This window comes from Delphinus delphis, chromosome 3 (genome assembly GCF_949987515.2).
Source record: "Delphinus delphis chromosome 3, mDelDel1.2, whole genome shotgun sequence".
Taxonomy (NCBI): domain Eukaryota; kingdom Metazoa; phylum Chordata; class Mammalia; order Artiodactyla; family Delphinidae; genus Delphinus; species Delphinus delphis.
Window position 1 is genome coordinate 85,980,028 of NC_082685.1, and position 13,578 is coordinate 85,993,605.

At 41.1% G+C, this 13,578-nt stretch overlaps 1 protein-coding gene across 1 annotated transcript in view; it reads left to right on the plus strand.

Annotated features, from left to right (window-relative positions):
* The window catches only part of EFNA5 (ephrin A5), a 277,926-nt gene extending 264,964 nt beyond the window's left edge, over positions 1-12,962 (plus strand). The window contains exons 3-5 of the mRNA XM_060009055.1: positions 4,604-4,669; positions 5,068-5,148; positions 10,283-12,962. Coding sequence (XP_059865038.1) covers positions 4,604-4,669; positions 5,068-5,148; positions 10,283-10,404 — 269 coding nt within the window. The 3' untranslated portion in view covers positions 10,405-12,962. The remainder of the gene's footprint in view (positions 1-4,603; positions 4,670-5,067; positions 5,149-10,282) is intronic.
* Positions 12,963-13,578: the final 616 nt, after the last annotated feature.

Here is a 13,578-nt window from a genome sequence, read left to right on the forward strand (position 1 = left end):
CCGATGGGCCCACAGTTAACTGTGATGTGGATGCTACAAATATTTGCAATGCTAAATACAGCCTTTGGAAGTACAGATTTGGAGGTATTGAATGTGGTCCCCTTTATGTATCAGATTGGCTGATAAGTGCTGAGCCATGCTCACCTGAGCCCCAGGAGAGCAAGCAAACAGGTTTTCAGGAATGGCTGAAGTTAGAGCTCCTGTCTGAAGTCACGCAACAGAGCGAAGATAAGCAGCCCTTTTTTAGCAGGATACTCTAAACACGGAGAACCAGAGGGCCCCTAGATTATATTTCATTTTGTCTTGTAAGGTTGTGATGGGTACTTTGTAGATCATTAGGGGGAAGGGACTCTGTGGATTGATTTATAAAGTTGCTATTAAGATCGTGGAATGGGAGGCTGTGCTTGTTTTAATGGTCCCCACACCCCTACTCCCAGCTTCCTGACTCCAAAGGTACATTTTCAGCAGTAAACTGAGTAAAGGGACATGAATTTGGATTATGTGACAAATGTTTAAGACATGAATTGAATTTCTCATTTTAATCTGACAAATTCTATTTTAAAATCCATATATCTTTTTTTTATGGAAATATGGTCGATTTACAATGTTGTGTTACTTTCTGGTGTACAGCAAAGTGATTCAGTTATATATATATCTTTCAGATTGTTTTCCATTATAGTTTATTGCAAGATATTGAGTATAGCTCCCTGTGCTACACAGTAGGACCTTGTTGTTTATCTATTTTATATACAGTAGTTTGTATATTGTAATCCCAAACTCCCTCCCCCCTTTTCCCTGGTAACCATAAGTTTGTTTTCTACGTCTGTGAGTCTGTTTCCGTTCTGTAAATAAGTTCATTTGTATATTTTAGATTCCACATGTAAGTGATATCATATGGTATTTATCTTCCTCTGCCTGCCTTACTTCACTTAGTGTGATAATCTCTAGGTCCATCCATGTCACTGCAAATGGCATTATTTCATTCTTTTTTATGGCTGAGTAATATTCCATTGTATAAATATATACACATCTTCTTTATCTTTCCATCTGTCTGTGGATGTTTAGGTTGCTTCCATGTCTTGGCATTGTAAATAGTGCTGCTGTGAACATTGGGGTGTATGTATCTTTTCGAATTAGTTTCCTCCGGATATATGCCCAGTAGTGGGACTGCTGGGTCATACAGTAGTTCTATTATAAGTTTTTTAAGGACCCTCCATACTGTTCTCCATAGTGGCTGTACCAATTTACATTCCCACCAACAGTGTAGGAGGCTTCCCTTTTCTCCACATCCTCTCCAGCACAGAAAATCCAAATATCATTATAGGAAGAGTTCAGGTCTAGGTTTTCTTCCCCTGTTGCAGGTGAAGACCTCTTTTTGGTTGCTACAGCTCCAATTTGGGAACTCAGGGATGAAATGTTATAATTCTTTTGTCCCAGTTGCTGTTGTTTGGCTTCTGGAGGACCTGTAAAGCCTGGATAAAATTCCCTCTGATAAACACTCCCGTGACACCCTCACATGCCCAGATGAAGCTCATGCAAACCTCAGTTACCACATGGATGCCTCCTGGTCCCTAAACTGTGTTTCCTACCTATGTCCCCAGCTGGGATAAGCACAGCACAAGGACAGAAACAGTTTGTCTTACACATCTTCGCATCCATAGCACCTAACAGGGCAACTGTACATAGCAGTTTTAAAAGCGTTTGAGTGGATAGGTAAAGCTGCAGTCATATATAATAAATGGTAGTAATTATTTATTATCCGTTTCCAAACTTTCACTATTAACTTTCTAAGGAAAACAGCGTATTGTTTTAACTAAAAGTGTTACTTAGTATAAAGTGAAGTGTGTCTCTAGAATCATAGAGATCAATAATACCCACCTCCTGACAAAGGCCAGACACGTTTTAAGCTTTTACTCCCTCATGTCCATCTTCAATCTTGCTCATAATTGATCCCAAGAGGATTTTCTTTATAAATTTACTTGTGTGACTATTACATTTTTCAGTTCCTCTGTTTTGTGTTTTTAATGCTTCAAGCCTCCGCTTTGTTGTTTAGGTGTGACTAGTAAAGCACTTTCATATTACCTTATATATTCAAATATTACTAATAATAATCATTCTTCGTAAGTGATATAAAGGAACCCTCTATTTGTCAGGCAGGAGGTGTGGGGTTAAGAAACCTGGAACAGGACATGGAATAAAGCCACACTCCCAGTTTTTTAAACCTTGCATAAAAAATTGAGTTTTGCTCACATATGGAAAAGTTTTTATGCCTTCTGGTATTATATTTGTTTTTCAACGTGGCAAACAAGGAACCCAAGTTATACCGACTTAGGTTAAGATTTCATGAGCTCAGGTCAGAGGCTGTGGAGTCAAGGGACTTAATGTAATCTGCACTGTGTACTCACATTGTATGTTTATATTCTTTGTTTATCAGTCTCTCTAAGGATTAGAGTATAATAGTCAAACAGCATCATAAGGTATCAGTCACGTTATCATTGTCATACAGCTTTTCTGGTGATAGAGAGGAGATGAGGAAGGGAGAAGTTTGATGGGGAAGAGAGGTCTTTATAAATATAAGTACATTTAATATTTTTAGTGTACAGAATAATATAGCTCATCCAGTAACTAAGGCTAATTGTCCCTCTTTGCGAGCTGGTGAGAGAACTCTCTTGAATTTTTCCTGGACAGTTTATCATGTGTTGATGTTTAGTTATTCCAGCGTGCCCCACAATGATTTTTGTGTCCTGGATTTATAGGATTTCTCCTATATAGAAATCTGAAAAATGTGTGCTAACTCTAAGAAGTTCCCCCACTAAAACAAACATTTGATCTTGCCTTGAGCCTGTTATATCTTACAGTATCATCAGTAAAATCAGCTACTGCATGTGGTAAATCAAGTTCACAAGGCTTGCAGTAAGTTCATCTCAGCTCAGAAATCCATAGCACAGCAGCGTAAACATCCATGTGTCACTTTTTCACACCACCTCTCATAAATAAGATATAAACTATCTCAAGAACCCATGGTTTTTCTAACGACTTGGAGTCACCTATGTGTACTGTATTCGTGACGTGCACATTTGCAGTTGGGGTCCACAGGAAGGACTTCATTTCCTGGATCGAACCACAGAGTGCAAATATTGTGCCCTAAATAACACACTAGTTACTGTAAATGTCAGTAGAGGGAGGTTTTCCGACTTTGATTTAATGAAAGCCTACAGCAAAGCCAGCTGTTAGCACTTCTTAACTGCTTGTCAGAGCGAACACGAAGGTGGGGAGGGCTGAAAACATCTTTTCTGTATCTACTTTGGTCTAAGAATTAAGAGCGTTTTCAACAGGTGTTGCATAGCGACACGGGGGTCCTTTCCAGCTTGATGTCTTTTAGGTGGTGACTTTATAAGTTCTCCTCCAGGATGTGGACCTGGAGTTACATGAGGAGATTGTTGGGAAGTTAACCTAGAGTTTGCATCTTGAATCCTCTCACCCGCAAAATCAGCATTTTCGTTTTCTGGGCTCACCATGAGGGACAGTAAGAATAGAGGAGGGAGAGGGCACACTGAACACCGGTCCTCTCTTTGTCACTGACAGTATTACCAAACTAATTGTGAGCCACGTGTATTTTGACTGATATCATCTGCTCTTTCTGAACAAAGAAAACACTTGAAGCAAACACATAGGGAGGAAAGTATGCAGCACTCGTTTCTGTAATTTTTGTCATCTTTAGAATGCATGTGTAAACATATGTGATTGTTAAGGGTCTTACGGCCTTGGAAATCCCTTTGACGTTATGCTGGGTGTACTGAGGGGAGATCATCTTTCAAACGCAGGGGAAGTTTACAGTCTTATTATCTTGAAGAGGAGAAGAAAGTTTCTTCCTCAAATGATTTATAACTTGAAACATGTTGTCATGTTTTGGTAAGCCCACTTTATTAATTCCATCCTTCTCTGTGGCAAATTTTTAAAAATAAATGTACCATTGCAACCCAGTACTTTCTCAATAGCATATTGTACTTATAATAGCCTGATGGAAGTTGCTGGGTTTGGTTTAGTCATACAGAATGTGGAGCCAAGTTCTGAGTAAAACCTCTAATTGAATTACCTGCAAAGCACTGACAGACAGGCTTTCAGGACAGACAGAGCTTTGCTTTCCCCAGCAGAACTAGGTCATGTTTAAGTTGGCCTTGTAACTGTTAACTGGATTTTGCCAACACTTACACCCTGGGCTCTGGTGGCTGGGGGGGCCCCCTTTCCTGCTCTCTGTGAAAGCAGGAGGACTCATGCGACATTATCTCCTTATTTTAGAGAAAACTGATTACAGATCAAGTTAAACGCAAGAGCCTTTGAAATAAGAATCCAAAGTATTCTTCTGTAGATTACCAACGTTCTTGCATGATTCTTTCTTTATTGTATTGCAAAGGAAAGACAGGTATAGGAAAGTAGCCCTTTCGATAGCAGTCAGTCAGTGTCAGTCTGAAAAGTATTTCTGTTTCATCTTCTGGGAAGAATTCATGAAAGAATTTACTGTGGCCCATTTGCATTTGCAAATGAATAATCTGGTGGTGTTCTCTCCTTTCTCTCTTGCTCTCTCTTTTTGTCTTTTCCACAGCCTCTGCAATCCCAGATAATGGAAGACGGTCCTGTCTAAAGCTCAAAGTCTTTGTGCGACCAACAAGTAAGTTCACTAAAATGAGCTTCCGAGGGTGGCTTCACTGCGCATGCTCTATTGTGTGGTCTGGTTCACAGCGGTAAAACTTTTTTTTTTTACTGTAAATCCTGTGTGGTATCTGTTTTGTATTATCAACATCCATGTTTCAGTTTTCATCAAATTTTTTCTCATTATTTTTCATGATGCCTTTATTTTAAGTACACAGCAGTTGCTAACTTGTTGTTTCTCAGACTGTTGTACGTGCACAGCAAATGGGAACAATATTGGCATTTGGATACATGCCACTGATTGTAAAACAGTCTCTCCATAAGTAAAAGGAAAAATTAGAAAGAAAAAAGAAAGAAGCGGGAGTTTAAGGGTGTCTTCACTAACATATTTGGCTGTTATCTCTATTTTTGTTATAGATAGCTGTATGAAAACTATAGGTGTTCATGATCGTGTTTTCGATGTTAACGACAAAGTAGAAAATTCATTAGAACCAGCAGGTTAGTATGCTTAGAGAATCTCTCTTAACAAATGCATCTCTCTCTGGTGCTTCAGTACTTTTTTTCCTTTCTTCCTCTCCGCATGTTCGCATGTTACAGTTGCTCTGCTTTTGCTCATTGCTAGCAACGCTAATATTACTTATATTCTACCTCATTCCTCCAGTATCTCTGTGTAATGCATGTTAGATAAATTATGACTTTTCTTTTTTTTTTGACATGGGTTTGATACAATGCAGTATCCTAGTATAGAAGCCCCATCAGAAAGCTAAAAGTCTCACTACTTTTTTACCATATCCTCTGAGCATGCTGGTGAATTACTGTGACTATTAATGGATCTGTTTTCACGTAAGACAGAAAAAAATTTCTACTCTATGTGCTTATAAAACTTTACTTTTATATTATATCCAAATCTATGGATAAAAGTAATAAGACTATTGCACAAAATAGCAACTAATTCAACCTGTTTAGTTTTCTCTAGAAATTCACATGCATCATTGAACTGATCTAAAGGACTTCATTTTACTTCAAATATTATTTGTGCTGTTGTCAATAGAAATAGGTCTGGAGAAGCATAACCATGTTGCCTCCTAACACCACAAACTCATGCACCTGCTGCTCCCACAAACGTATCCGCAGTAGTCTGTCGAGCCAAACGTGATCCTTGATTACTGAGGCAAAACAAGTATCGAGGATAAGTGAATCTTTTCTACTACTTCTATCTTCCATACCCCCAAACTTTCCCATCACTATGAAGAAAAATAAAACCCACCAACGGGATCGTTGAAGCCTCTGTACTGCAGCATACTGTGGATAATGTAAACTCTCCACTTGGTTATAAATTCAATCTGGCTCTTTAACGCAGCTAGACTGATTATGAGGTGGGGGGAGCCCTCTATCCTCTGTTCACTGAGGAGTGTGCCTCAAAGCCCTTGTAAGCCCCCTCTTATGTAAACAGAGACTTCTTTTTCACCTATTTGCAGTAGGACTTACCTTTCTGATGGCCCTGGAAATTAAAAGGTTGTGAGGTCCACTTTATCCTTTGAGTACTGTTACTGGGACACACAGTCAATGAGCCTTAGGGAGACTTACCTTGAGTAAATGTGGTGCCTCAGGGCATACAATAGCTTCCACGTTGTAACTGACAGGAAGGGTTAGGCTTTTTCCCCAAGCACTCCTGTTTTTCTAAGGCAGGCATCTTATCTAGAGCACAGAGGAGAGGTGTGTACAATAAGCTCTCAGAGGCCTTAGTGGCTCCCCAGGGATCCGTTAGCTGCTTTAGAAAGTTGCAAGGAATGAGTGCTGACATGGAGACATTTTAATTGTGTTCTGGAAATCTGGAAGCATTACTGTGGCTTTTCAAGGTTCCAGACTCCTCACAAGCTTGAGGACTTGGGCCACCACAGGATCTGTGAGTGAGATGAGATCTTTTAAGGACCCCAGAGGAGTCTACAATCTTCCTTTTATAACTTGCCCAGGCCATGCAGCTAGTTACACACAGATCCAGGTGTAATATTCATATTTCTCAACTCCCATTCCTACATTAGTATAAAAGGATTCTCTTACCATTGCTAGACATAGAGATGTCCACGGAGAGAACTTTTACTATCTTGGCTTTGTTCATAAGTCATGTGTAGGCTGACCGGCAGGGTTGGGCATGTTATAAAAGTTACCCTGAATTAAGAGTTTCTGATGTACACCGTTGCAGAATGTAGGCAGCGCTTTCCAGTAATCTTTTTTCCAGGTAAATTCCATTGCCTATCGGGAAAGCAAGAGGCTGTTCAGAAACATAACAGATTGCATGTTTTTCACTGGTAATGAAGAGGCACACTGAGGACTGTTCTGACATTAGGAAAACTACCTTTGAATTCAACTAATGATAAAATGCAAGATGCTAACATGCATTCATATGTGAACATATTTCACTGTCTTTGGGGAAACAGACTCTTTGTCAGTGAGCATTTAAGTCCATGATGGCCCCCAAATCTATACACCTGTAACTGATAGAAGTTTGCAAAGCTTTGACAGAATGTGGTCAGACTGTGTGTGTGTGTGTGTGTGTGTTGGGGAGAGGCATGCAGGTGTGCTTGCAGGAAGAAGCTCCCTGAGTCAGTCATGACTATATTTAAGGGCATTCTGGTGATCACCTTCACTAAAGAAGTAAGACAAGGTTGAACTACGATCCCTGGCTGCACGAATGCAATAGTAGATTTGATACTTCCCTGTACTCCTTCGAAAATTCGTACTTGCAGCTCCGCACCACTGTGCTGGATGGTTGAGTGCAGACCCAGACTTTATGAAGCCAGCAAGGCTGAAAGGATTCCACTGCATGTTCTCAGCAATGTATACTAATTCACCTGTCTTTGGAATGTGTTTGTCTCTTTTGTTTGCTTGCACACTCTGCCTGCCAGTTTCCTGTCATCAGGGATACAGGATGATCTCAGGGCACACATATGCCACATAACATGCTCCAAAATATTGCTCGTCTTCTCTCAGTTAACCACCGAAACCCTCATGTTGTGGAATCCTGTAGCCAGGAGGCAAGACTTGATTTGGCTTCTGAAGAGAAGTGTTTTCTTTTTCCAAGCCACATTCACTGTTACAAGTTTTAGAAGTTCTCTCATGTTTAGGTGTAATTTCCATTGGGATAGATTTTGCTTATGAATTCCTCTTTAGAATTCTGAAATTGCTCCGACTTACCTAAATAACAAACAAACAAACAGCCTGTTTTTCATTTTGCTTCCTGAGGGCCACAGAATCTCCCAACACTGAGGCCCTGTTTAATCAAAGGATGCTCTGTAGAATCCTGAGGCAGGACCAATGTTACAGTGAGAAGAGAAGAATCCTGGTCCCCTAACGGGACTGATTTTCTCCTTTGAGGGCAAGAGGGTACTTACTGGTTGGTTGCCTAGAAAAAGGTTAATTCCAAAGATGGCCATGATTTGAGGATCAAAAGGCACATTGGCCTCATGGCTTCTCTTATATGATTGATAGACAAACGCTTTCGTCTCAAAGGTGTGCGAGGTTCATTCCCCCGTCTTGTGCTGTGTGGGCCTAGAGCATGGACAGCCCTCGCTGAGCACCCTGGTCAGACTGAGAAGGCGAGTCCCCTTCAAGCTCACAACTGAGTATCTACGTGTTACTTGGGTACCTCTTTTATCAGTACACTTCCAAACTTTACAAGGAAGAGGACTGGGTAATATGTTGGTGAAGATAAGACTGAGAAGAACCCAATAGCTGATGTAATTTCAGGTGTATAAATATAAGTGGTATTTCAAAATGAACTCTGGAATCCTCTGGGTTTATGGTTCTTTCACAATTAAGCCTGAAGTACTCCATTATTCCGACTAACAACAGGTTGGTGCTCTTAAGACAGTGATTTGGATTTTCTTTTCAGGGCCGTTAAGGGCATTTATGTCTACCTCCTAACTACAGATTTAATACATTTGCAAGGCTAAGAAACGGCAGAGAAAAGAGTCCACAAGTATAAATGACTGCATCATGTGGGGCTTTACATTTTCCCCTGCATCCATTACACTTCCCATTCTTGCTCCCTAACCTTTTCTAGTCTCCTAAGCTAATAGGTATTCCATGCAGGTTTGCTAAGGTCCAGGAGAGGAGAGCAAATTTGACACAGGGAGGCAGCAGCTTCTACACGTGGGGACAGGCTAAAATGATACGAGCACTCCAGAGCAGAAGCCTCAATGCTGAGAAGACATATTTCTAAGTTCATATAGGGAGTGAATGTAATGAACAGAAACAGCTCATGTGAGCATACCTGAAGTAGAGACCAGCCTGAGCCTGCAAGGTGGTCGCTTTAGGACAAATAACAGGGAGTGTGACTCTGCCTAGTAAAGAAAAAGCATCCCTATTGTGACATGCTGTGTGATGTGAAAACAGAAATGAATTTAATAGAATAGAGTTATTAATCCATTAAGGTGTTCGAGGTGGGTCATTCAGGGATGTCTAGCGATTATCCTTTGAGGTCTACAGAATTGGGAACAACCACTAGAGTCTCACTTGTACCCATTCTCTCTGACTGACCATAGAGTGAATCCAGCCTGATAATCAATCGCTGAGCCTCCTACAGGAAGTTCTCCTGATGCTAAAATAAAATCTACCAAAGAATCCCACTGGTGGCCCCACGTGTAGTTCAGAGATCACTGAGTCTAAAAGCACGTGTTAAGCCAGGTGGAAGGAAGAAGACCGGCAACGCCAGAGCATAGCATGGCTCATAGGCAAGCCTCCAGTCTATCTTTGGGTACTAATTGCTGCAAAGTTCCTGTTTCGAAGTTAAGCCTGTTAATCATGCAGCTCGGGAAGGCTATCCGAGTCAGAGGCAGTCTCATAGAACACTTTATAGCTAAATAAAAGAAGCTTACCTCACTTAATCCACTTTATTTAGAGGAAAATTTGCATCCACACTGATAATTTATGTGCCCAGCTTCAGCCTGACAAAAATAAAAATAGTCAAGTTCAAGTAATTTAATCCTGGAGATACAGGGTTTGTAATAGAAATAGCACCACAATTGATTCCTAATTGTAGGCAAGCCAGTGGGCACCGGTTTAGTTAGGTTTAGTGAGCACTATGTGTAGTTTAGTTAAAATGCTGTTGTTTTGGCATTTAATTCTTCACATTTGAAAATTCATCTAGACGTCCAACAACCAGGCGTTCAACACTAATCCTATGAAACCGCTAAAAAGAGGAAAAAGGGCAGCCCATTCTGGTTAACCACTAATGTGCCAACATTAACTGCATCCTGCCACCCCTGCCCCCGTTACTTGCTCCTCCCGGGCGTATTGGGTTTAAACGGTACATTCAGATACCAAGTTTGCGCATGGTGGGTTTGACTGCTAGCAAACCTGAGTAGCTCACGTGCCAGAGGTTACAGTGTGCACATTTTTCACCTCAGTTTTTAAGGAAAGTATTAAAATTGCCAAGAAAGTCCAATTTTCTCTGCCTCTCCTTTGTTTGCTGTAAATAATGAGTGATTATGCAGACATGAAAGTCAATGGTGGCACAAGGTTCATTACCCTACTCTGCAGAGGGTGGCGCGGTCTGTTAACAGCAGGCTGCTGCAAGAGAGTTATTAAGGATGTGAAATCTCATTGGAATGTGTGCTTTCTATTTGAACAGATGATACCGTACACGAGTCAGCCGAGCCATCCCGCGGCGAGAACGCGGCACAAACACCAAGGATACCCAGCCGCCTTTTGGCAATCCTACTGTTCCTCCTGGCGATGCTTTTGACATTATAGCACAGTCTCCTCCCATCACCTGTCACAGAAAACATCAGGGTCTTGGAACACCAGAGATCCACCCAACTGCTCATCCTAAGAAGGGATTTGTTATTGGTTTTTTGGCAGATGTCAGATTTTTATTTTCTTTCCTTCAGCCTGAATTCTAAGCAACAACTTGGGGCCGGGGGAGCTAACATAGTTGCTGCCTCCCTCACCTCACCCCCACCCCTGCCCTTGCCTTCTCCCACCCCTTGCAAATTAGATGGACTCCAGATGAAAATGCCCAGTGGTTATAGTGACACCCGTGGTCGTCTGCTCCTGTGCATTCTCCTCCAAGAGCTCACCTCCTGTAGCGTACTGTCAGCGGTATGTGGACGAGGAAGGATAGTAGCAGATGCAGCCGGTGATGGCGAGGCCCAGGAGGGTTTTCCTCTCCCACGCAATACTTATGCCTTCTCGTTCAGGACTGTAAGATGATCGTGCAGGGCATCATGTCACCATGTCAAGTCCAGAGGGGAGGGATTAAGACTAGATATAATATTACACCATTTCCTCTAGGAGTATATAAATGAACAGGCTTCTGAAAGGTTGAGACACTGGTTTTCTGTTTTTTGTTTTTGTTTTTTTAAAAAGGTGACTGTCTTAAAGCATTCTTGACAGCAAAACTTGTGCTCCGTAAAAGAAGCCTTTTGTCTAGGAGGCGGGTCGAGTGCCGGAATGTTAGCACAGAGCAAGTGTGAAAACACGCTGCGTTGGGTGGGGGATATATATGTGAGAGTGCCTCTAATTGTTTTTGGTGACTGACTGGGCAGCGCACACCAGATTTTTTTTCCTTTGAATACAGATCACCATGGTGCTACAACTTTTTTTTTTTTTTTTTTTTTTTAAAGAAACTGAAAGAGGCATTTTTACAAATAAAGTGACCTTCCCCGAGGCTGACAAGCCAGGGTTGATGAGTGTATATGGAATAGCTTTGGATACTCCTCTGGGGGAACGATGTGTACCAAGGAAAGGGTGTCAGTGGCCAGAGGAGATGTAATTTGGCTTTGCTGGAGCGCCAGTGTGCTGTGGCCTTTCCCTGACTCCCACCCTCATACCCACACTTTGCTCCACACTCCACGACTACAGGGGCTCAGACACAAACCCCTGTCCCCGGAAGAGTCAATACTACTTGGGAGGGCTAAAGGGAAATTTGGAATAAAAATTCCAAAGTCTGGAACGAAAAAATTCAAGAGTTGATTTTATATTCTTTCCCTTTCTGACACAGCCTGAAGCGTAGGGGGAACATATGTTTATCTGTGGGAGATAAACAAGATGGAGTCCCAAAGACTTTAACAAACTATTTTTTTAAAAATCCACTAGAATAGAATATACATTATTTAGATATACTTTATGCTGAGAGTGAGTATATATGCTTGTCCTATTTAAACCTGTGAGAAAAAGTGGTATCCCTTGATACATTTAGAAATATGGGGGGGCTGCCTTGTTTCATTGTAGGGGTGGGCAAGAGGACAGTAAATCAGCACGGCCAACAGGGATGTTCCCAGTCCATTACCAGGAAATGCAAGCCTTGGGGGTTGCTACTGGTGAGGCTGTCACGAACTTTGAACTCCAAAGCCTAGACAGGGAAAAGTGTCAGACCAATGGAAAAGAAAAGAAATCAAGCAAGCCTTTCTTGCTGTTGCAGGACATGTCAATAGAAACCATGCCTTTCAAAACAAAACAAAAAATAAATGCAATGATCGTGTAAGATGTGAAAAACTGGAAGCGTTCCAGCACAATAAGGACTTTTTTAAAACTGGGTTTTTTTTTTAATGTACATGTTTAAAAAGAGGGGTCATATTATGGATAGACTTCATGAAGGGGAATTTGCTAAGAACTGTGAGTAGTTCTGAATTAGAGAGATATGTGAATGAAAGGCAGCTGTAAAGGCACTGCACGCTGGAGAGTTGTACACATGTTGAAATGTAATCTGGGCTTACCCGATCCGTTTGGAGTGGATGTTAATGCTGGGTCTGTTCGCACCTGGAACCATGTGAGAGGTTGCCAGCCTCTCGGATTAAATCCCATTCCCCCAGACATCAGGAACTTCTCTGGAGTGGCAGAGTCTTATCACAGAAGGCAGCCACCATTTCACTGAAACAAAAGTTCACAGCATTGGATTATTTTTTGCATTAACTATTTATATACTCAGAACTCTCAGTAATATCCAGTAATACTTCTTTTTTATTAATAGTTAGTTACAGGCTTGTTGGTCCAGTGGGATTTGGGTAGGGGGAAAAAGATGCCTTCTAAAATGGATCAATAGAACCAAAATAATATTGCATGTTCTATGACCACAAGGAAATCAAATGATCCTGTAATGATTCCAGTTAGTCATAACTACATTATCAGTGCTAATTTCATTTTAGAAATGGTGACTTCTGTGGTTTTCCTAGCATTTGTCTCTAACAAATGATAAAATAATTACTCATGGCCCTCTCTGCCATCGTCTTTCATTTTTCACAGTGAAATTAGACCCCTTCACCACTGTGCCACTACAAATTAAATGTAAAAAAAAAAAAAAAAAAAAAAAAAAGCAAGACTATCCACACCAGTAGACAATGTGCTTCTCTACCTAAAAGTGACGTAATCGTAGGTAACGCTTGCCACGGAGTTTTCAAGAAGACGATTGGTATCGTGCAGTTTTCATCTTGTCCAAAAAGTGCTGGTGGCCTTTTGTGATGGTGTTAACAACCCTCAGGGGGCTTAGGAGGATGTCGACGCAACTTTGTAGCAGCTTTTAATTTCAAAAACAATTCAAAAATATGAAGGGCAGCCTTTGCTGCCTCTCAGCCCCAGTCAGTCAAACCCCAGCGACCTTTGCCCCTGGTTGCCAAGGGCTTTGCAACGTGAAGCAGGGAAATAAGGATCTGTCTGTTTAGTGGATACCGTGTATCCTTTAATAGACCAGGTAATAGTTTGTGTTAGTTTAGACTATTGTTTTGTACTGTACTTTCTTGGGTGGCAGAGGAAAGAAAAGTAAAACGTTAAAAAAAACTGCATTCTTTAAATTCTGTATTATTAGCAACCTCTGTTGTATATAGTGTTTGATAATAAAGTATTAATTTGATTCTTATGCCTTTTGTAAGTGAGAACAATAGTCTTTCAGGATACAAAACATGCATTGAGGCTTTGAAACATCCAATGTAG